We start from the raw sequence: 23,885 nt of genomic DNA, 5'->3' as shown, positions 1-23,885 counted from the left end.
TTTTAATTGTTTTGTTTGAATAGAATCCACACTACTTTTAGACTATTATGTTCTCGGCAGGCTTTTTTTTTTATCTTGGGGAGAGATAAAACTGCAATTAATTTTGAAAGGGGGGAAAACAGTGAGACAATACATCAAGTCACACATGAGTGGTGGCAGGCAGGGATATGTGGGCTGCCGCGGAATAACAGAGGTAGTCAAAGGTAGTATTCATAATTGAAACCCCAGTCACAAGAGACTTAGTGGGCTGGGAGACTCTGATACTGAGACTGACAGTAAAGGGACAAAGAGAAGTGTTCAGAGGAGAGCACAGAATAACTTCATGGGTTCAGTAGGATGTGTCCTCTCCACACCTGGGTCCACATACATGTCAAAGCCTCTGAAACACAGTGGTGCTGAATTCGATTGTCCCAAGAGTTCAAATTCCCCCTCAATCTCAAAATAATCTAGAAGCGCTGCTGTTGCGGATTGAACTAAGGTCTTTATCGTGTTGGACGAGTGCTTTTTCTAGTGCACCCTCCAGGCAGTCCTTGATAATGGCTTGATTCAAGAGACATGGGGTGTTGGGAACGAAAATGACAACTGGACAAGACAATTTTATCTCGTGTAGTGTGTCAACAGTGGAAGAGAACCAATTGCGGCCTTGAAGGAAAGACTAGAATGTCCAATTTTTCTTTGCCTTCTCTTGCCTAGTTTGTCAAAGTCTACAATATGTTTCATGATGCTTTGGACACCATCGATATTCCTGATCCTGGGAATCTTTCTATTGCACATCCTGTCCAATCCCTTGTCATGAAAAGTTATGTGTAGTCTGACGTGTGTGGAAATGTACGGAACCATCTCAAAAGATGAATGTTGTGCTGTTTGATCCCTAATTAACTGTACGTTTAGCTCAGGCTGAATTTGCACCTTAAACTGTCAGGAACTACTTGGTACTATTTTTCTAGATGTAATGGGATTGTATCTGTGGCCCTTCATGTTGTGTCATTGGTGAAAAATATACTTATACGTTTTAAACTGTGCAAAGGACCTCACTCTCCAGATGTGTGTTCACACTAAGGTCAGCAGTGTACTTAAAATGAATCCAATTTGGCATGTTCTCAAGGGCTGTTGAACTGCTGTTGAATGTTGCGTCCCCAGCAAATCCCGGCTCACTCCATGCGACCTCTGGCCTGTTTGTTTAATGGTGTCCACGGCAGATACTGGAGCTTGCAAGACACAACTTGAAAGCTACTCAAAACAACTGGAAACAAGAAGCCTAGAGAACTTCTGTGGAAAAACACAATCAAATGGCTTAATTGGTCAGTTACAGTGGAGCGTGTATTGATGGCTGGCTATCCACGATTGGCAATCAACTTTTTTTTATGGTCACATTTCTGCAATTTTGCCTGAGTAAAAACGCCAAAATCAATTTTGTCTGGAGTATACAGCCACCCTAATAAAATTTGTATTCAGACTGCCCCCCTCTCAAGAGATTAGTGTACTGATTCTTCCAGTTTAGACTAAATGAAAACAATATACATTTCTGATCACACTGGATTAACTTCGTTGGACAACCAACGCCACGTGTGTCCCACTGTACCTGGGTGTTGCTGGACTTGCAGCATATTGAGACCGCATGCCTGAGCATACGCCCCGATGATCAGCTCCAGCTTGTGTAAGTGAAGATATAGATGTAGAACCACAGGAGGTAGTGCGTGATAGGCTAAGGGTCGTATCCCTGTAAATGCACACAGCCACAGCCTCATAAATTCTCATCAGCGTCTTCATTAAACATTTTCCCCTGTTATCACCATGACAACACCGGCCCAGCGTGCGCCCGCGGGGAGAGGCGTGTGTGCCTGTGTAACCCCGGGGGTTACTTAGGGGGTAACTTGGCACAGACGCCAACACCCCATACCTCTCCTCCAGACTCACTCTTACTATAGGGACGGGGGACGGGGGGGGGGATTGTGGAATGGCAGGCGGCCAGAGACGCTAGATCTGTTCCACAGCGATCTCACTTGACAGGCACTGGCTGTGTCTGGACTGGAGGCAAACGCTCTGATTTCTCTCTTTAATTACTGCAAATCGGAGGAGCCGCAGCCCATGCTAATGAAGCCACACCAATCAGCTGGGGGAGAGTCAGGGGCCTCGCGCTGCAAAACAATCCTCTGCACGAACAGAGCTGACACTCTGCCTGCCCAGTGCCGCAGCCTCCCTGCGTGTCTCACTGTCTGTCTGTCTCACAGCTCCAGCAGATTTATAAGAGTAGTCTGCCCTCGAGCCAAAGCAAGCAGCGCTGCTCGTCGAAAGAAACCTCTGTGAATCCCTAATGAGACTGCTGCCACAGCTGTAGTACGGTATCAGCCGCCTGTTTGCCGCTCACATCTCCATCGCTTCACACCACAACCTCTGACAACAATAGAAAGTATGGCTGATCAGAAATTCTGAAGGGAGAATTAATTATGATTTATGTCAAGATTTTGATGGCCCTGTAACGTAATAATACATTGACAGCTCATTATTGTAAATGCATATAATCAATCTAGCCTATTTTCACCCACAAACATAATTACACTGTATGGCTTTTTGTGATGCTGTGATGATGTCTTTTTTCCCCGCCTTCTTCAAAGTGAATAATGTAATGAATAGTGACTGACATGTGATTGCATGTGTTCATGGACCTGGATTGCCAAGATCCTTTTGCCTTTTGTTGTTTCCAACAATGAAATGTAATTTCTTCTATTAGTTCTTGATGTTGATGAAGCTATGACAAATGACACATTTTATCTATTAATTTTCCTCAAAATTATACAGATTAGTCGCAAAGTGGGAGACGTTTAGTTTGTTGACTCATTTCTCTCTTTTCTGGATAAAATGTACATTAATATGTAAGGTTTGGATGAGACTGGGAAACAATTTCAAGACAAATCAAAGTGATACAGTACTTGTCACTGACTGCGTTGTTCCTGTTTGACATATCGTTGCTGCCTATATTTTTAATCTGCATACATGGAACGGTGCTCTGGTTTTCACGTCTTAAAGTGAGATTCAGACGTGATGTACTCGTAGCAGCTTCTGTTTATGACAATCCTATTTTTACACAGATATCCACCTGCACTGCGCCGGGTGTTAGCTGCATCTGTGCAATTGCCGCTAACATCCGACATGATGAGCATGTTTGTGAACATAAATAGGCATGTTGGCAGCCATGTGCACATGGACAAGACTGTGATATGTAAAGCAAAAATCCCATCACAGCAGGACGCCTCTCCTGTTCACAGTACACTATCAACATCTGATCTTTGCCACTGCTTTTTACCTCCACATGTACGCCACGTTTGCAATGATTGCATCATATATTAGGATGAAAGACAACATATATTACAGCAAACACATTAAAGACATGTCTTCAGTTCATGGCTAATGGGCTTAATTAGTCTCAGTTATTGAATGCTGTCAGATTAACGGTTATTAGACTAAATTAAATAGCCAGTACAGATCCAGGTAAAGGAAAAACCACAGTTTCTGTCATAGTTTTGATTTGAATTCAATATATTGTTGGTCTCCAGAGAAAATCATATATCTGAAGGATATATAAAACTGAAGGATTAAGGAGGAAATTATCCTACTTCTTAAAATAAACAAACCATTTAAAACCCATTGGATTAGATAAAAATGTAATGTCACAAAGCTGAAAACAAGGCTGTTTTTCTTAGATGATGAAATGTTGACGTCTTGGAGATACATGGTTTTCACAGTAGTGAAGTAAGTATATGAAGTATCTATGAATGTATATAATACATAATATTTCAACTGAAACCTTACAGCTATGTGTTGTTTTGGGTATAATATACAGAATATTTTTTAATTTAAATGCTTATTGCCTTTCCTAAATATTGCCAGGCCATTACAGCGCAATATCTCCAAGCAGTAAACACAACCAGTGGATGTTGTAAAGGCACTGAGAAGCAGAGTGGCCTAGTTTCATTTCATGCTTTATCATCACACATGGAAGATATTCATACACCCTTGCAAGTCAAGGTCATCATATAAAAGGCCATAACAGCTCATCAAGCAATTTAGTTGACCTTGCCATGCATAACGTAACTAGCAGTTAAAGCAGGATTTAAAATTACAGTCAATTAAAGTCAATAAAAAACGATATGACAGTTGATTACATTTAATTTACTGAGTGCAAAGTGGTTTCCGTATTGTGCGCTGACTGAGTAATAATCAATCCACTGCTTCACATCAACCACAAACTCAAAATGTTGTGTTTGCTAAAAAGACAGCTATGACTAATTTATGCATCAAGATTAACATATGACTACAGTATATTCCTAGATGTGTAATAACTATTTAGTGTGTAGGATTACTGCTGGGATTGCTACTTTACAGCCTGTCACTACCATAAGATTGACATTTTTGGAAATACACTGTGCAACACTCCTCTCAACTCAACTCCTCTCAACTCAACACTTCCTCACAATATTACTGCATTTCCAACAAGAAAACCATAAGATACTCTGGAGTGAATTTAATCAAAGAAACTGCTGTCCTAATTTTGTTGTGATGTTAAAAAGAGTTCCATGGGCCACTGCTTAGCCTGCAGCTATGGCTTTTCCTGCTGCTGTCAATGCTAAGGTGCCAGATGCGTTAGGCAAGTAGCCGCATGATAAATGGCAGAAGGTGAGAGCTCTGTGGCCGGGACCGGGAGCACCCTGCCCCTGCATCCCGCTGCCAGTCCCTTGGCATGCAGCTTGTCAGGCCAAATGGCAGCCACATCCCCCTTCAACGCTGACATTTAAAAACCTCTGCCATGCTCTCCAGCTGTGGACACCGCAGGTCCCCCCTATCCTCGACCCCCCCCCAAGGCACCCAGCCCTCAACCCAACTGCTGCTGCTGCCAGACACCAGTTGACATATTACTATAAACAGCCAGAGCTTTTGTTCAAACAAGAATTGTATTGTTTACAATGAAAGTGCAGAACAATGTCGTACCTGTAGATCTAAGTTACGTAATGCTTTAAGAAGGGGGCAAATTACTGACATTTATGATACAAATGATATTTTTTGGGAAAGCAGATGTATTGTATGAGTCAGGCACTTCTTTAAAGTCAAAACCCAAGAACCTCACATGGGGTCATAATCTCAGCCATCACTTAACCGTTAGCTAAACTTGGACCACATCAGAGAGTAGGCTAACGTTAGCTGCTCTGTCCAGCTCTTTATTGAAACTGAGGAAGATTATATGCCACTAGCCAAACTCGCTAACTGGGGCACTGTTAAGTTTGGCAAAAACATCTGTTAGTGCTCATCCTAAAAGCCTTTTCTTTTGCATACATCTGATTATGTTAGAATGATAAGTCTGATCTTTCATTTTTCCTTATGATACTGGTACTAGGACTGACTAGTGCTAAACTGTAATAAAAGAACATTGCTGTGTCTTCTACATGGATCATATAGTGAGGATGCTAACATTTTTAGCATGGAGCTTTTGCCTTAGTCTGTTGATATGTATCCATCAAGTGCATATTTATAAGCCTTTTACGGGATTGATACCATGCAAGGATGGAAAGCTTGACAGGCGTAGCAACAGTACTTAAGAGGGATGGGGCTTAGCTAACAGTCAATTGTTTGTCTGCAGTACTTAGAACAAACACTGAAAATACCCACTAAAGCGATACATTGGGAACTAACCAAATAATCTAAACATTGTTATGTGCATGTTTGGATCATACCATTATTTTGAAAAGATCAAGACAAGAGGGTCCAAACACCTGAACAGAAGTTCACGTTAGGGACCTCACTAATATTTCACCCATTTCACAGGCTTTTCAATTTAGTGTTATTTCTTAAGCTGCAGCCAGCTCCATTAGCAGTCTACCAGGTACGACAAGAATTTAACAGCAGCATGGAAATCATAAGCTGTCCTACAGCGGGGGTAGTTGAGTTCAATGACCACCACATAGGGAATTTACTGTGGCAAAGGTGGAGGGGAAGCAGCGAGGTGTCCAGGCAGTCTCTAGCTGCAGTCAAGAGTGTCATTATTTCTTCTTAAAATATGCCAAGCAGGTCAACCTGCACCCACAAGAATATCATTGGAGCTATTAAGTCAGCTTTGAGAGTCATGGAAGTATCCAACAGTTGAATTTTATTTCATTTGATGTTCACTGCAACCCAAAACCTACAGTTAATAATCAAAATGGCTGAGCTAAATCGGCCATCACCAACAGCTCCAGAGCTGTACAGTATCAACCTGAGGGAAATGTTAGTTTTATGTACATAAATACTGTGAATGTATATATTAAATAGGCTTAAACCACAGGAAAAACTGCATTCTATCCTGAATGTCAGGATTAATTACTGTTACTTTAACTGCGTATCTTTCTTATTCAATGACTCCATACAGAAAGAAGCCTGGAATCCAAAACCTTCTAGTGTTGAAGCAACAGTGCTAACCCCTGAACTACTGCACTGCCCTGAGTTATTGTGAGAAATGAAAACTGACTGGAGAAAAATGAATGCTGAAAGCCCTGAACATTACAGATTGAAGACTTATAAAAGAGTTTTCATCAGTGGATTTTGCTTTAATTTTATATAAATCTCCATAACACCTCCAAGGCCACCTTGGACTTGAGCTTTGTTTTCCAGAAAAAGATGAGTCCACCAGAAAAAAAGTATCTTATTTAATTCTTACAAAAAAGGCCGAGGACTTGCCCTTCAACAAGCTGAGTAAAAATACCACTGTCAACTATACATAGTAACCGCACCTCTCTTTAACAAAGGCAGCGGAACATAAAAGAAGCAAAAGGTAGGAGAGTAAACACTTTACATTCTGACACTCATTAAAGTCCACCCTTACCCGGAGGAAAGCACACGTCATGATATAGAGAGAGGCAAATACCAAACTGCATGGCATGGTATCAAAGGCATTTCTGCAGTCCAAAGGTCAGGTGATGGTAAAAGGTTGCTGAGAAACGGAGCTGCTGGATGGTCTTTCATCAGTGGGAGGCAGCTGGAGTCTCCAAAGAGGCAGTGTTACTCAGGGCTGCAGGCACAGTGGGGCTGCTCCAATATGACATTTCACATCCAGATCTGCCACAGTAATGGCATTTTAGCCACTTTTAAAACAGCCAGATTGGCCTTCCTGCACTGTTGAAATTTTTATAGGCTGCAATTTTTTCATTGTTTGGGTTTATTACAGTGTCTGAAAGAGATTGGATAGGTTGTCAATGTGGAAAAGGCAATTGAGAGCCAATGTGGAATTGATTGGCTGATACAAACACACACATACTGTACACATACAGTATGCACACTACACAACACAGGAATGGGTAGAAAATATACCCTGCAGTGCAACCAAGCCACTCGCATTTCCTCCGAGGAGCTACATTCGCACTTAAATGAGAATAAGCGATCTCGAAAATTAACATAAAAATATATTTTTCTCATCTCCTGATTCTTAAAAAAAAAACACAACTTGAAAAACCAACATGGGAAAATATGTTTTGAAGTAAAGCATATACCCGTGCCGTTACAAGATCAATTTGTACAACTCTTATCACAGTTATTTATTTATTTCAGCCTGTGTGTCTCTTCTCCCTGGTAGGAAATGGTCAGTGTGGTTTTCCTTTGAAGTCCCCTCTGAAATTATTTGTCCCATTTGCTCGGAGGAATTGCATTCGCTGATGGTTGCACATGGTATTTGTTAGTAAGTGGTATATGCTACAATATTCAGGCTTTGTTAGATTAAAGGAAAGCAAAATGCACTGATATTGCCTGATAACCATGCGCATAATATAAAAACTGTGGAAATAAATATTCATGTGAAATAGCGTTCCAGCAAAACAAAATGCAAATTTAAAGTCATCATCCCTGAACCAGAAGTTATTGGATTCTATTGAGTGCATTGAGGGTGACTGTATAAATGTAGTTTTTGTTGCTCAAGTTTCCATTGTATTGTATTTTAACATTAAAAATGACACACGATGATAAGGTGAAGAGACAGTCAATCCAAGGCACATTGTATCAAATGTCCATTTGATTTGAACGCCAAGATTTAAACAATACAGTTATAAACCAAAGACAAATTCTGAATCATGGTAGCAACAGGAAAAGTTAAGAGATCACCAAAGATGTTAGGATACATTATATAGCCACAATGGATATCAGCACCAAATTTTGTGTCAATGCACCCTGTAAATGTTGAGATATTTCAGTCTGGACAAGGTGGTGGACTGACTCGCCAACTGACGGACTGACATTACCACCTAGAAACATGCTACTAGCATGGCTAATAAAGATAAATACTAAAGGTATGTCCATATTCACACAAACTGTACTACATAGCAGAAAGAAGCACCATTGCTATTTAAACCAATTAAACCCCAGCTCTTAAACATACACTGTACAGACTCATGTAGATTTATAGAAAGATAAGTGGTTCATAATTTCTTCAATTCTTACTGTACACTTGTTTGCTGTTGTCAAGTTGAAATTCATTGTAAAACATGTAGGCTGGCCTAATTTTAGCTTGATATTGCACATTCAATCGTTCAAATTGAGCAAATATATACGATGACCCTCAAAACCTGATGCACCATAGTATTTCTTTTTGAGGAAGACTGTCAGAACATTTTCAAATAGATGTGCCCTTGCATTAATTATGGCACAGGATATTGGAAAGAAAGCCTTCAAATCCATGGGGAGGGGTCATCATTACATGTGACCTTTCTCTGAGATGAGTTTTGCCTCTGTGCCGCTGCACTTAGTTCTTTGATTAGAAATATAATGTGAGCTTTCGGCCATCATAAGACGGTAGCATTCTCCAGCAGCTCCTCTAGACTGACACATGGCAGGATCATTCCACCTGCATCCACTTCTATTATGTAGCTGGAGTAGAAATCGAATGGAAAACTAGTGATTTAGGTACATAGAAACAGTCAGACACATGTCATGCAAAACCAAGAAAAACGCACACTGAAGCTGAATAAATACCAATTACAGTATGGTAAGTAAGGACAGACATTGTAGCCACACAAACCAGAATACTGTATACAATTGCTGTACATAAGTGCATGCATGCACAGACTGTACACACATGCACAGAGCAGAGACTCCCTGTCTGCCATATATGATTTACATTTAGTGGTTGAATAATCAGTTGACATGCAGCTCAGGGAATTCTATGCTTAATAAGTGCCTCTTCACATAAGCAGTTTGCCGGAGTTATCTCGAACATGAGACCGCTGTCAAAATGTCAATGAATCTTAATTTAACTACCAACTTAATCACACGGGGACGATCTCATACAGGTAGTCTGAACGTGGAATGTATTTGGATATATTGGCATGAAGGAAACGGGAATCTCGGAAAACATTACCGTTTAGTTCTTTACAGATGTGCAATTTAAAATGTTTTATAGGTCATTAGGCATTTATTGTACCTGTTCAAAGCTATTTTTAATTAAGCAGGTATATTGGGGATTTTTTTACTCTAGTAAAGAAAATGTTGATTTGGAGCCTGTGCTACATAAGGCAGTATTTTCTCAGCTTCTGTCTGGGTGGAGTTTTGTCGTCTCAGCTGTCAGAACTGTTATATACTTTCTACTTTTTTAAATATTTAATTTTTAATCCAGAGGAAAGCTTCTGCACACTCGTATCAGTATGAATCTTTATTAGCAGACCAAGCATTTGGTCATTAAGACCTTGATTAGGGCAATATTAGCAGAGACATATTTAACCTCAGAAAATATTTTTAGAGATTAAATATCACCTCACGTGCATTAAATAAAATATAAAGGCCATTTACTAAATCTTTCAGTGTACTAGAAGCTACCATTTCCAAGCTTTTGATCTGTTATATTTCTATTCTTTGGCCTCACATGCAGTATGAGGATTGTATAATATTCTGTGTCTTTTTCTGACTAACCACAGCAGTCACTTCCAAAAAACATCTGACCAACATGCCCCCCCCTTTCAAAAACATATCTTTCTGATCCTCCCTTTTATTCCCTCGCTTCTCCTCTGCACGCTCCCCACTGGTACCAGCCATGCTGTGTCTATGGCTGCCAGCGAAAGCAGCCCTTTTGCCTGGTGACTGGTTGCTCTCTCCAGCTTGGGGGGGGATTGACTCACCGACCCCCCTCCTGCACGGAAGAAGATACGAGGAGGCGGGGGGCAGCAGCGAGGGATGCACAGTCACAGAGCTTTGTGCCTTTTAGGTGTGGTATTATCTGCCAGGGCTTATTTCCACACTTAAAGTACTAAGTGTCTGATAATAGCATGGATATATGTATTTATATGTATGGTTTCAATGCAGTATGAATACAGACGGGGGAGCCAGTTGCTGCAAAAGCTGCAAAGAGGCCACGTCGACCATGAATTTCTTTCCACTTCACTTCTTTTTCCTCCTCACAGTTTTTCACACATTTGCAGGACTCACAAATTGCTGTGAGAGGACCTCCATTTGCCTTTCGGGTTTCCATAAGAGTGCAGCTCCCACTTGGGAAACAGCTGTTAATAAGAGCAATACTCAGAAAATACATTGCTTATGCTCCACACCTACATACATTATTAAAAAAAAAAAAAACAAAGTAGTAATTTTTCTGTTGTTTTTTTCTCTTTAGGAAGCCGACTTCCCTGCGATCTATAATGGAGTAGATATTGCTCGGCCTATTGATTGATGTCTCCTTCCCCCCACTTTGACATTTGCTTATCCTCGTCCGCATCTACTGCTATTGACGTTCGCTCTATCTGGACATCTTCCTAAGCTGTTTTGTCATTTGTCACCTCTTAAATAAAAACGGAGGAGGGGGGGAGTTGTCAGTGATAAGACTTAATGATACCAACCACATTGATGGGTTTATACAAGCTCAGGGAAAGAACACTGTCTGTCGAAAGCATGTGCTTTGCTTAATTTCCTGCTCTATACCTCTTATGGATCCACTGAGCAATTTTACCCAGCATATTTCTATTTTTGCCACTAAGAAGCAGGCTAAAGGAGACCCATTCTGCAACCTCTAGCATGCATTCACTCATAACTGTGGTCAATTTACTGCAAATTTACTGAAAGCAGGCTTTTGGTTTAACACCTTTTAAACTAATGTATTTGAAGAGCCCACTCTACCGGCTCTCCTGTCAAAAGCTACTATTTTGCCCAACTTACCCTCAACTCTCCACTTCTTGGATACAAACTGGTGAGATCAACACATCCACATTAGAGCTGTTAATAAAATGCCCTCTGAGTGAGTTTTCAGGGTTTATACGTTGCCAGGTCTGTATTTGTAGTACAGTAAATGCCGCGCTTCCTTAACATGCATTTCTACAAACACAGTCTGGCGCAGATTTTCTCCCCATGAGGTGGAAGACAGATTTTTCCTTTCCTCCCTCCCTCTTCCCATCCATCCCTCCCTCACCCTGGCTCCTGCGGAGAGGCTATTATTGCAGCTAATTATCTACAAATAGGCCCAATATGACAAACACAGCCCTGTACCAGTGCTGGCTAAGCGCAGGAATCAGTCTGAGTGGGAATAAAAGAATGAAAAGGAGGCGAGGAGAGACAGACAAAGAACAGGACAAAAGTCACAGTGAAGAAAAAAAGAAAAAAAAATGTGAATCAGAGATAATTGAGAAAACGCGATAAAGACACAATGTGGAATAAGATGAGAGAAAATCTGGTGCTAAAAAAGATATAAGTGGGAGGCAGATGGGCGAAGAAAGGCAGTGACACCAAAAGGGAGACAGCATAGAAGGGACGAACACGGAAAAATGATCTTGTCTATACAGTATGTGACGGTTGTTGCCACTGGCAACTGTCCTGCGATGCACAGGCCACATCCATTTAGCTCCCAGCATGCCTCATGATCAGGGCAGCTCAGGGGTCTAAGGCTGCCTGTCTCATTTCCATAGAGAAACTCATTTACCAGGCAAGCATGGAGGGCTATGATGCATCAATGGGTGCTTGATTAGATCCTTACCGCTGATACATATGAATATTTATCAGTGTTGAATGAATACACATTTACTCTCCTTTCATCTGGATCATCCTGAGTGTCCTCCTGCTCTCCTCTTAATTTTTTCCAATGAATATGTCACAGGAGCATCAGTGCTCCCGACAAAGTGACAGCACTCAAGATAATCTGGTTATTGTTGCTCTGCGGCGATGATCAACACTTGCTTTAAGTTTCACAATCTACATCAGGCTTTTGTCTTGTTGTGTTATTTGCCATGGTGACAACAGCTCTTAGAGACCTAAAGGAAATGAATATGGGGGATGGTAATCAAAGCAACACACTTAAAAGGATGTGTGTTTGGAATTCATTGCTGCTACAGATTAGTGTTTGGCCACACAACTGAAGCTGCAGGTGTGATGTGAATGCCAAGACAAGTTGGAATCACAGAGTTATTCCTGTCCCATGAGTCCAAACAGAGAAGACGCACAAAATCACGAGCACACCCACTCTCTCTCTCTCTCTCTCTTTTTTTCTTCTTTTCTTTTTCTCACACACAGAGCTGAACAACGGATATTTTTAGTGAATATGACTTACATCACTAACTCCAGCCTCCACTATCTTCAGGCCTGTCTCCTTCTCCAGCTGCTGCTTCTGTTGGACTGCACGGGAGACAAAAGCAGAGGAGGTGTTGAGGATGAGCAGTGGATGACAAAATAGCAGATTCTTCAGTTCCTGAGGCAGAACAAGTGGTCAGTGAAACTGAGAATGATGCAATGGATGTAACAGCATGAGTCAGATGTCAAACTGGTCATAGAAAATGACCAGCCCACACACACACACACACACACACACACACACACATATTAACACATACACAGAAAATCTTTATCAAGAGGAGAAACAAAACAATCTTCAGGGTAAGATAGCAAGTACTTTGCCAGCTGACGGGGTCTGTGGTGGCACTTGGAGGAATGATATGTTGCGTGGTTAGTAGGCCTATAATAGGTATGGGTCTACAGCCATGCCAGCGGCTCTATGAGGATGTACTAAATGCTAATGCCAGCAGGTTAACATGCTCATAATGACAATGCTGATGTTTAAGCTGGATTTATGGCTGACACAAGGAGGTTTGATTTATTGTTAACATCGGATTTCACTCGTTATCACCACTGCAACAATACACAGATGTATCGTACGTGATCAGGTCATATCATGCTTGAATTCTTTCATTTACTTTGTGATACAGTTCTTGCAGTTCCACTAAACACAAATTACAGCTAAGGCTGATGGGGAATATCATTAGTTTTGCAGCTCAAACTCACCAAAGTTATTGCAATTCATCCTGAGGGGGACATGAATGTCTGTACCAAATTTCATAGCAGCAATCCATCCAATAGTTGTTGAGATATTTCACACAAAACCTCATGGTGTTGCTTGAGGAAAAGTCAGCAGATCATCCAAATCATTGGGCTTCATCCTCTGGGAAACTTGAATGTCAGTACAAAATTTCATGACAATCGATCGAATAGTTGTTGAGATATTTCTGGAACAAGGTGGTGGACTGACTGACATTGTCCTCCATAGAGTCACGCTCCTAGCATGGTTAGAAATATAAAATGCATAAAAAGGTTTACCAATAAAAATGGACTCCTCATACACGTTGAGTGAGACCTACTGAAGATTACCAGAAAGCAGATAATGCTTATAGATTCACAGCACACAATAACTTGAGCTCCTGCCTTTGTTCTTGCAGTAATTAATACACCACCCGAGTTTGATCCTCAGATCTATTGATCTAATCAAATATGGCATGCTATTTCCAAAGCTTTGTTCACGAAAGATATTCTCATGCAAATCAAACCAAAGTGAGGCAATGTTAAATATCCATCGTTCAAGATCACACATTTCGCCGACTTTTTTCCCCTCCTGTGCTTAACGCCCCTGCCTTACTTTGATGGAGACATTTATATTGAAAAACAAAATCAAAGGGGCCTTAATAGATAATGCCAAATTATAGAGTGAAACGAAAAAATGGAGCATAATTTTAATTGAGTTTGTTAGCATGTGAATGTGATTGGTAATGGGGGGAAAGGGAAAAAAAGTGAGAGTTAAAGAGTGAAAGAGAAAGAGAGCAGGTCCTTTAAATCCCATTTCCCCAGATGAAGGCTATGCAAATGACCCTGAAGAGCTGAACCCCACCTCACACTCCAAATTCGGCAAGGGCCTGTTTAATTAGTATTTTAATCTATCCCAATGATTCCACTCAGTCCACAATGTATGCAGCATTCCATCTAATTAAGCACGCTACTTTTAGGATAATCATCCATCTCCCTCGCTCTTCCTCGCTCCCCTTTTCTCTTTCTGGTTATTAGGGATCCTGCAAACATTGATCATCCTATCATCTCATCAACATGGCAGCAAAGGAGACATCTTATATTTTAGGTGTCAGTGAGGGGTTTTCTGAAGGACGGCTAAAAGGAGGATAAAGGAGGCGGTGAGAGGGCTGGAAAGGTCACATATACATTCAAAGTCTCTAAATTAGAGTGCCACATAAAAGAAGTAGACAAGAGGAGAAAAAAGAAAATCTTCTGCCATTAGTGAGAGGAGAAACGTTTTCAACTGGCATGTCTCAGCTCACTTTAATTTCATGTTGCCACCCCTGTATTTAGTCAGACATATTGCCTCTCCATAGATAGCTACCTGTATGGTCCTGGTGCTATTTAGGAGGGGGGTAATGAGCGAGGTAATTGGGCCCAGCTGGGTGAGGTCGTAGGTGGTTGAGGGAGGCGAAGCTGCTAAAAGGTCACACAACGTTTTGGTCCTAATGAGGACCCCTCTGGGGTCGCAACACATCACGAGTCAAACTACGAAAAATTTGCCTGGAATCAACACACATACACGTCACAGCGGCTGCAGCTCCGGTTTTGACTGACAAGCTGACATTAACCGTCTTATGGTGAAACCAAAGAAGCCTGAAGGTCAGTATTTACTTGCGAATCAAAGCTGAGGATTCTCCAATCAACCGGAGGGAAAGGACAGTCCCACAACAGCCACTTTAAATGTAAATACAATGTACTTGCCGAGCTCATTAGCCGGTAACTGGATGGATCTGGGCTGAAGAGAGAATCCAGCCAATGGATTGCTTGTTCTGTCACTGACTGTACAGATAACAGCCTACAGCATCTCTTTTTGGTCACCCCTTATATTAACCTCCCACTGGAGCTCACTCTCTTTCTCTTTCTCTCACTGGCACACACGCACAGATTTTGTAAGCTTCAAATTAGCCACCAAATACTCCTGACAGACTGTGGAAAAGAGATGTCAGGTCTCATTTCAGAGAGGCTCCTCCAGCCATTTTAATAGGCATTGTCTGAATCTATCTAGTCTGATCTCTAATATCGAGATCTGATCCCTGCTGCTCATTTGATCTTTTCGGTTTCCGAGTCATATTGAGCCGTATCATCTGATGTTCAGCAGGCAAAAAAAAAGTCCAGTAAAAAGGCATTTTTCATGTGGGTTAAAATGTGCTCCATTTTCATGTGCTTTCAACTGAAATTACATACAAATGCAAGTTTTATTGGAGAATTTAAAATAGAGAATAGCCAGATGGCCTCAGACTATTCAATACAAATTCAGTAATTGTGGGTGAAGAAATGTCATAGCTGGACATCAGTGTCAGTGTTGTGTACAGAACACTTACAATTGGACCTGGTCCATTTTCAATTAAAAACAATTAAAATGATAACTATTAGTAAAATACTAAGCACTCTGTAAGAGAAGGTGACCATTGAATCTCCTAAATAAACTATTAAAGATGTTCATGAAATAAAAACCCGGTTTTTCATCTATAGCCTTTCAGTGTATTAGCATTCTGTAATTCTATAGAGTAGTTTTCTTTGGTAGAAGCGGAGTCGGCCATCATCTGCAGATCAAACTTTGCAAAAGAGTAATGGAACAAGAATGAGCAGCCACAGTGACTTTGAACTTTACTGTGGTCTGTTGTTGCTTGGAAAACTATTTGCGCTGTGTGCAGCATAAAAACAGATCGCAGTGGTACTTCATTTTTCTTTTTTTTTTTAAAACAATGGGAGTTTTTTGGCTGCACTGTAAACAGATTCACCAGTTGGTCTTGTGTTGTATTTCTGACAAAGTAGCAGGCCAAGGAGTGTTTGCTGTAATCCACCGCACTTATTGTTATCACCAGTAACCACAGGTGTCTGTAAATCAACCAGGTCTGAAATCTTGAGGGTTACAACTTTAAATTAGATGTTTGAAATTGGCCCATTCACATGCAGCGCTACTCAATATATAGTACATTTATTACAGACACATAAAATACCTTATATTAATACATTATTTCAAATGGAACTGTGCCTGCTGCCAAAGGGTTTTTAAAATTACACTTGTGTTATCAAACACTAGAAGTGCACTGAGGAATGTGCTTTGATTTAAACCATGATTACTGTCTCTGTGAAGCATCAGAAAATTCAGCCAGGTGAACAGGAAGAATGGAGGAATACTTCTGAAACTCATCAAGGACTTGCTGAAAAAGAGGGAAAAGGCCATTTCAATTACCAACCTAAAGAATGACTCAAAACATCTCCGACAAGAACACTAATGAATGAAAATACGGAAAAAACACACAGCCACACATTTAAGTTTGATTTTATGTGACCTTTAAATTGCTCTGTAGCATATGCACTCAACACGAATTATCTTGTAGCGAGACGTAATTTGATTAAAATGTTGCTTTTCTCCACCATATGCTGCAAACTGAAGCAATCGTGCGCTCCTCATCATAGATTCTAATAGCAATTCAGAAGTGATTATCATGAAGTCATCGGAGCTTAAAGTCAGGAATATATATATTCATTTTTCTGATATACGAGGGGGTTGTTATTGTTAGAAGCAATACAAATTCAGCATCGGGAGACAAATCACAGGCCACAGGCTGTTAGTATTTTGTATTTCAACACGGCAGCCAGCGCTGTCACATAATCGTAATCAGGGGTGTAACAGTATGTTTATTTGTCCTGAACTGTCGGTTTAGTCTATGACAACTACTCGCACGAGCAAAACAGAAATTCTAGATTTTTACGCTGAAAGTTTAGGCAGTGCACCAGCTGTTGTCTATCAGCTGTAGCATGCTAGTCGGCATAGCCAGGTTAGTAAAGCTCATGTAGTGTCACTGCCTCCAAATGGCGAACACAAATGAGAGACCAGAGCTGGAGGATCCGCCCTGACATTTAGATCCACCGTATGGGAGCATTATGGCTTCCCAGTCGACTATGTCTGTGGAAACACTTCAAACATGTCATTTACGACGGCATCCCCCGAATGCATCGATTAGCTGAACGAGACAAAACCAGACTGGAAGGCGAGTCCCTCTCCCCACAGCATTCAGACAGCCAAAGTAAACTAATGCTACAGGTGTGTTTATTTAAAATGTATTTATCGCTGCAGATATGCGACCGTACTCAGTCGTAGGGAATACAGAATTTAAAAAATAAAATAAAATATAATAGTAATAATATGAAATATAAATGTATGGTCAAAGTCTTTGAGCTCCACTACAATGTACCTTCATGTGTGCATGTTAGTCAGTCCGCTGTTCCTGTCCTGTATAAACGAGCACAAGCTGCAGTTGTTCAACAGGTCAGAGTCTTATGATGGAGCATTACTGACATTTATTTTTTCTTATTGACAATGTGCCAGTTTTTGAGTGCCTTAGCTGTCACAGTAAGAATTATGGCCAATGAGCCACTGTTGAATGTTTTTCAAAATAAGTGACCCAAAAACTGAGGTACATACCGAACCATGAATTTAGTGTATTGTTACACCCTTAATCGTAGTGTTGCCTCTTTGGCCAAACGGGGGTATATAGTTGACAAAATGCATATTTCACCACCCTCTGATTGATCTGTTAATAATGAATAACATCCACATCCATTCCATCTATCTCCCCCTCCCTCGCCTGTTCCTCAGGTCGTCTATTCACCACTTCCATCTCTCCATCCGTCACTCCAACCAAACAAAATGAAAGTGTTTATTGCGGAGGAGGGCTGACGCTCACGCCTCTCCACAGCCGTTAGCCTTATCAGCAGGCAATCGCTCCGATATTAAAGCTGCCATTCCGCCCATCACTTTCCCCTTGCACATATGATGGCTGTCTCTACCTATCAGAGTGGAGAGAGGAGGAGGACGAGGAGGAGGAGGAGGAGGAGGAGGAGGGGGGAGCGAGGGAGAGGAAAAGAGAGGGAGATGCACCTGATCCCCCTGACAGATAAGATGTACGGCAACCCATTTTATAGTCAAAATCCTGGGCGGGAAAGAAAAACAATAATATTCCTTCATAGATCGGAGTATGAAGAACCACAGCGCTGACTTCCGAGCAGCAGCGCACTCATTACATGTATAATATATAACATGTATGTGACCCCTTTACATCTGACTTCTCCACGCTGATGCTTATCAAAATGTAAATCAGCTCCCAGATATTGTTGTCGCTTTTATAAGGCTTATTTGTTCATGTTTCAGTATAGCTTCTAGGAAATTCATCATAGGAAGGATATTATAGAAGAGACGCAAACACACTAATATAAAATGACTTTCACATGAGGTCTGATTTTTTTATGGCAAGGATAAACATCCTGTAAATAACTTAATATATACTACTATCTGAGCACACGTCGTCGTCAAGAAAATCCCACAGACCTCCTCTCTCTCCTCTGAATCTTCTCGTTCATGCGTTCACGCTGTCATTCTGCTGCTTGGCTTTTATACATCAAGACACCAAATCAAAAGACCTGCACCTCTGAGAAAACCTACAAAAGCAACAGAGGGACAAGGTGGAGCGGAGCAGAGGAGAATAAAAGAGTGCAAAGATAAAAACAAGATACTTTAACATTCAATGCCTCTATCCAATGACATTATTATGTGCTAATATCTAATAATCAATCCATCAACATCGTCAAAAATGAATACTGAATGAAAGATAAAAAGGCTGAAACAAAAAAACTAAAGATTATTTTTATTGTTGATCAATCTTATTATATATATTATTCTTTAATTTGATCGATAACCTGATTAATTGTTCAGTTTATATATTCATATATGTCATAGAGCCTAGAGCTCACGATGATGTCTTCAAATTGCTTGTTTTTCAAAAATCAAGCAGCTGAAATGATTGGCCGATTAATCGATTAATTGATCAACAGAAAATAAATTTGCAACTTTGATAATTGATTGATTGTTGTTGTGTTTTTTTGACTGTTCAGATAAAACAGGCAATTTGAATGTGTCATCTTGGGCTTTGGAAAATTGTAATTTTCATTTTTTGCTTTTTTTTCCTGACACTTTATAAACCAAACAATAAAGAGGAAATAATTGGCAGATTAATCAACAATGAAAATAATTGTTAGTTGCAGCCCTAATTCAATTTGGACAGGGAAAAGTAGCAAATCCACACAATAAGAAGCTCGAACCAGTGAATGATTGGCATTTTTTGTTTGATAAATTACATTTAAAAGATTAAAGAATTAAAATTAAATTAAATAATTGTGATAATTAATTTCCTATCGATCGTCTAATCATTTGAGCAGTGATTAATATGTCTTGCAACAGCACCATGGCTCTCTACATACTCACTCTGTAATACTGATTGCTTATAACAATGATAATGCAGAAATCGAATATAATTAGACATCATTTAATAAAACAGTTAAACATTAGGCCAAATAATTCAGCTGAAAACAAACCATCTTGTCTCTCTCAGTATACCCAACATGATGATAGTCATGACATCATTAGGCTCTAATGTCCAATCAGCAGTGCCAATCATATACCGCCATGTCTGTCACATGGTTGGACCATGCTGTTAACAGCAGGGGGTCCTGGCTGGTTCGCTGTTTATTCACCCTGATCGATCGTTTCCTGTGGATAAGCCAACAGTTCTCCCAAACAAACCAACTGCTGTTATTCAGCCTAAATCAACAAACCTTCGCTGTTTCTAACTGAATACGCTGAACTCTCCTGCAATATAGTGAATTTTCACGAAAGCAAAATGTTTCCTTTAAGATGCCAAAACCTGTTTTCTGGTTGGCACATTATAGACAATATCAAAAGACAACACTGTAGAAAAACAGGACCGGAGATGAAGTCTGCTGCCTGGTTTCAGCTCCTGTAATGGCTGCAGCCGTGCAATCAGCATGCACCTTGTGTCCGCTGCAGACCCTGCTGCAGCCTTTGGTATCAAACACGTTTGCAGGCCCTTCCTGTTTCAAACAGAACCCACATGACACATTTATAATTGCATCCTCCCTTATTAGAGCCTCTTTTCAAAGATGGCTGAATAATACACCTGGATGAGTCTTTGCTGCACATGTGCAGATGCAAAAGTCAGCGCAGACACACACACACACACACACACACACACACAAACACAAGCTCAGACACGCAAACAGCCACAGCCACACACACATAATATCTGTTTCTTTGCCGCCTGGTTGATTAATAGATTGTGGCTGCTCTGACACTCTGTGTAGAATAGGCATTTTGCCTTTGATAGGTGCTGACACCAATTCTTCACGGACTGCAGGAGATCAGGGGAACAGAAGCAGCACCGGCAAATGACTTGGATGGCAGGCACCTCCAGATGTGGGAGAAACCCCACGGATGTCACTCTGCATTCTCACTGGGACACGTTTACATCGTTTACGCTCCCTTTCAGAGATGACAATCTGCAGATGTGTGACATATGCGACGTGAATCACATCTGACAATCACTCAAAGAGAACGGATAGGTTTGAAGATTCCAGTGAGTGATGAGGTAAACAATGCACATTTGAAACAATCACGGTCAGACGTCCAGCATGCTGCAGAGCCATGCTGCTGGGTCTTTGGATGACCTTTTCCAATAACACAAGCTGGCAGCCTTGCTGTCAGCAAGACATTGCATGAAAAAAAGATGTACTGCAGTCTTCAGGGAAACTTCAACAAGTGAAAAGTCTTAATGTATCCCCATCCAGTCCTCTACAGTATACAGCACTTTGTAACTGAAATGTACTCAATGTGTGATACTACATGATACATGAAGCTAGATGAAAAAACATTACTCAGAGGTCTTTCCTCTGGTAAAATTTATATCCAAACGATTTAAGATTGTTGCTCTCTGTAAAAGATGCCTCATTTCTTTCCCTGGATGTGTGTGTGATACAAGATGAAAACATCTGGAAGTCTGCCACTGTCTGAAGGGAGCCTACTGGGGGAAAGCTTATTGGAGGAAGGGATGGCGAAGCTGACACACAGAGCTGCACACACACACACACAAACACACACACACACTCTCTTCCACTGCTTCCCCGCTGAGGGAACTCTGACAGAGGCAGCCCTACCTGTCACTGTGGCAGCAATTATCCTGCAGGCTCTCTCCATGGACCGTCTCCTGCAGGTCTCCACATTACTAACCACATCACTGAGCACACACATACTGAGTATGCACACTGACGCACACGAGGGCACACTACACACCCACAAGTACACATACTGTACATATTCATAGACACACACACATATGAGGCTGCAAACGCCCGGTTGTGCTTTTCATCTACAATTCGCTCTCCATAAGCTAATGGCTCGAACGAATCGTAATGATGTGTTGGTGCAGACATCCTGCTCAAGCCAGGAGAAACACACATCATTACGAGGATGTGAGTGCTCATGCAAGCGTGCACACATACCTCTTCTCTTATAGATAAATGCATTATCATAGATGAGACTGCAAAGCCGCAAATACACACACTAGAAGACCTAAATAAATCAATAAATATGCTAAAGCTGTCATAAGGCAGAGTTTGGAAACGTAGCAGGCAGCATTAACATGAGGCCAGGATATGAGCTCCAGTGAGTCAAGAGATAATAAGTCTTGGATGTTGGAAAAAAAACACACATGCTCAGAAGGACAGGGTGTCCATTTTGGCTGCAGGGAGGTCTTCCCGGGGAAGGAATTGATCTGTTTCACGCTGGTTCACTGGAGCTCAGATCCAGGACCCAGTCTGAGTCTCAGGAACAGGTTGACTGTACGGAGCTGTGAAGGGTGATTTCAGAGAAAAGAAAAAAAAAAGAACCCAATGTGACCTCATTACCGTAGATTTGTTCCGACTGTCATTAGGAATCACAAACGCCATCACTCAAGTCAGGAATATGAGGGAGAGGATGAGAGATGGGGGTGAAGGAAGCAGGGGTGGGGGGGGTGGGGGGGGGGGGGGGTAGGCTGGGCTCTGACAGTCACCAAGTGGATTTGATCTGAAAACAGGATCTATCATCAAACAATCTATAGATAACAGAACATCTACACATGCAGTATGTTTACACAAGCATACGTTTGGCCCAAGGACACAGATTTGACAATTATGACCATGACACATTAAACTGTTACCCAGCTGAATCCACCATAACATGATCTCCAGCTGTTTAACCAAAGCAAGAGACAAAGCTAACGTTACTGTGATGGGCAACTCACAACTGCTTAACAGACATTCCCATAAAAGTACATTCATATCACATAACCACCTAAAATTCCCAAACTCGTTTATATATATATATATATATATATATATATGTAGGTTCACTTTAAGGAATTTATTTGGAAACTATGAGACCAGTAAAATAAAGTATAACCCACTACTGCATACTAATCTAAACAATCCAAGAATTAATGCGCTTGTGTAGGCTGACAAGATGTAACATTCAACAAAAACTAAATGTCAGCAGCCTTCAAATCAATATAAAACATTCTATGACTTTATTTATTTACCAAACAACACAACAATAGAAAACGTTTGCTGCTGTTAAGTCAGATTTCTCGGCTAGAATAAAAAGTCTTTTGTTTGTGAGGATTTAATGTCTGCGAGGGCATCCTGGTGGTTAAAACATGTACCATATACTACGATCGCAACTTCCCCAGTTAGATTCCAGCCTTTGTTGCGCGACATTCCCCGCTCTGTCTGTCTCTTTCCTGTCTGTATCTCTACTGTGACCTATGCAATGAAGGCAAAATGCCCTAAAATCAACTGTTCTTTCTTCTTCAATACTTTTAATAAGAAGTGGTCCAACAGTAGCTCACTGTTGATCAAACATCATCATGTCTGTTGTCATCATAAATTAGTAAAAAACTACATTTACATACACTCTGCCACAGCTGTCATTAATCTGTTGATATTTGTAATTAGGGTTGCAACTAACAATTATTTTCATTGTCAATTAATCTGCCAAATTATTTTCTCGATGCATCAATAAATAATTTTGTCTATAAAATGTCAGAAAATAGTGATAAACACCAAGGTGACGTCTTGAAATTGCTCGTTTTGTCCGACTATCAGTCCAAAACTAAAAATATATTCAGTTTACGATGTAAGACAAACGCATGTAGAAAGAAATATGACTTAAACGATTAATAGATATCAAATTGAAAATAGTAGCTGTTTAATTTTTTCTGCAGTCGACTCATCAATTAACAGACTAATCGTTTTAGCTCCATTTTACTAATTGCAAATTGATTCCAAATCACTATTTTTGCTTAATTTCAAAATAAAGGACTGCACTCTAATTGAATAGACGTGACAGTATGAATCAGTAAAAGATGCCACCATTTTCTAACACAATCCAAACCAACAATCCAAAATGGATCCTAAATTAGACCTACAGTGTGCTGAGCTGCTAATGTGATCCTCACAGAGTATAAATTCATCAAAACAACAGTATAGAAATATGCACTTGAAAGATACAAAGATCACAAAGCTTCTGTTTTGTTCTTTTCAAACAATTTCAGCCTCCCAGTTTCAACAAATGCACCGTCTGAGCGTCTGGATTAAATGTACTTCTTCTTCTTCTTTCACTGAGGTATTCAAGATGCTTTCAGCTAGAGGAGGTTAATGTCACAGCGAAC

The 23,885-nt window shown here is 40.6% G+C and overlaps 1 protein-coding gene across 1 annotated transcript in view; it reads right to left on the bottom strand.

The window, feature by feature from the left end:
• Nucleotides 1–23,885, bottom strand: part of ptprn2 (protein tyrosine phosphatase receptor type N2) — a 117,680-nt gene that overhangs the window by 34,395 nt on the left and 59,400 nt on the right. The window contains exon 11 of the mRNA XM_070928152.1: nt 12,536–12,600. Coding sequence (XP_070784253.1) covers nt 12,536–12,600 — 65 coding nt within the window. The remainder of the gene's footprint in view (nt 1–12,535; nt 12,601–23,885) is intronic.

The sequence above is a fragment of the Enoplosus armatus genome, chromosome 21, assembly GCF_043641665.1.
Source record: "Enoplosus armatus isolate fEnoArm2 chromosome 21, fEnoArm2.hap1, whole genome shotgun sequence".
Taxonomy (NCBI): domain Eukaryota; kingdom Metazoa; phylum Chordata; class Actinopteri; order Centrarchiformes; family Enoplosidae; genus Enoplosus; species Enoplosus armatus.
The sequence above is the reverse complement of the archived record's forward strand: the minus strand, read 5'-3'. Positions and strand labels throughout refer to the sequence as shown.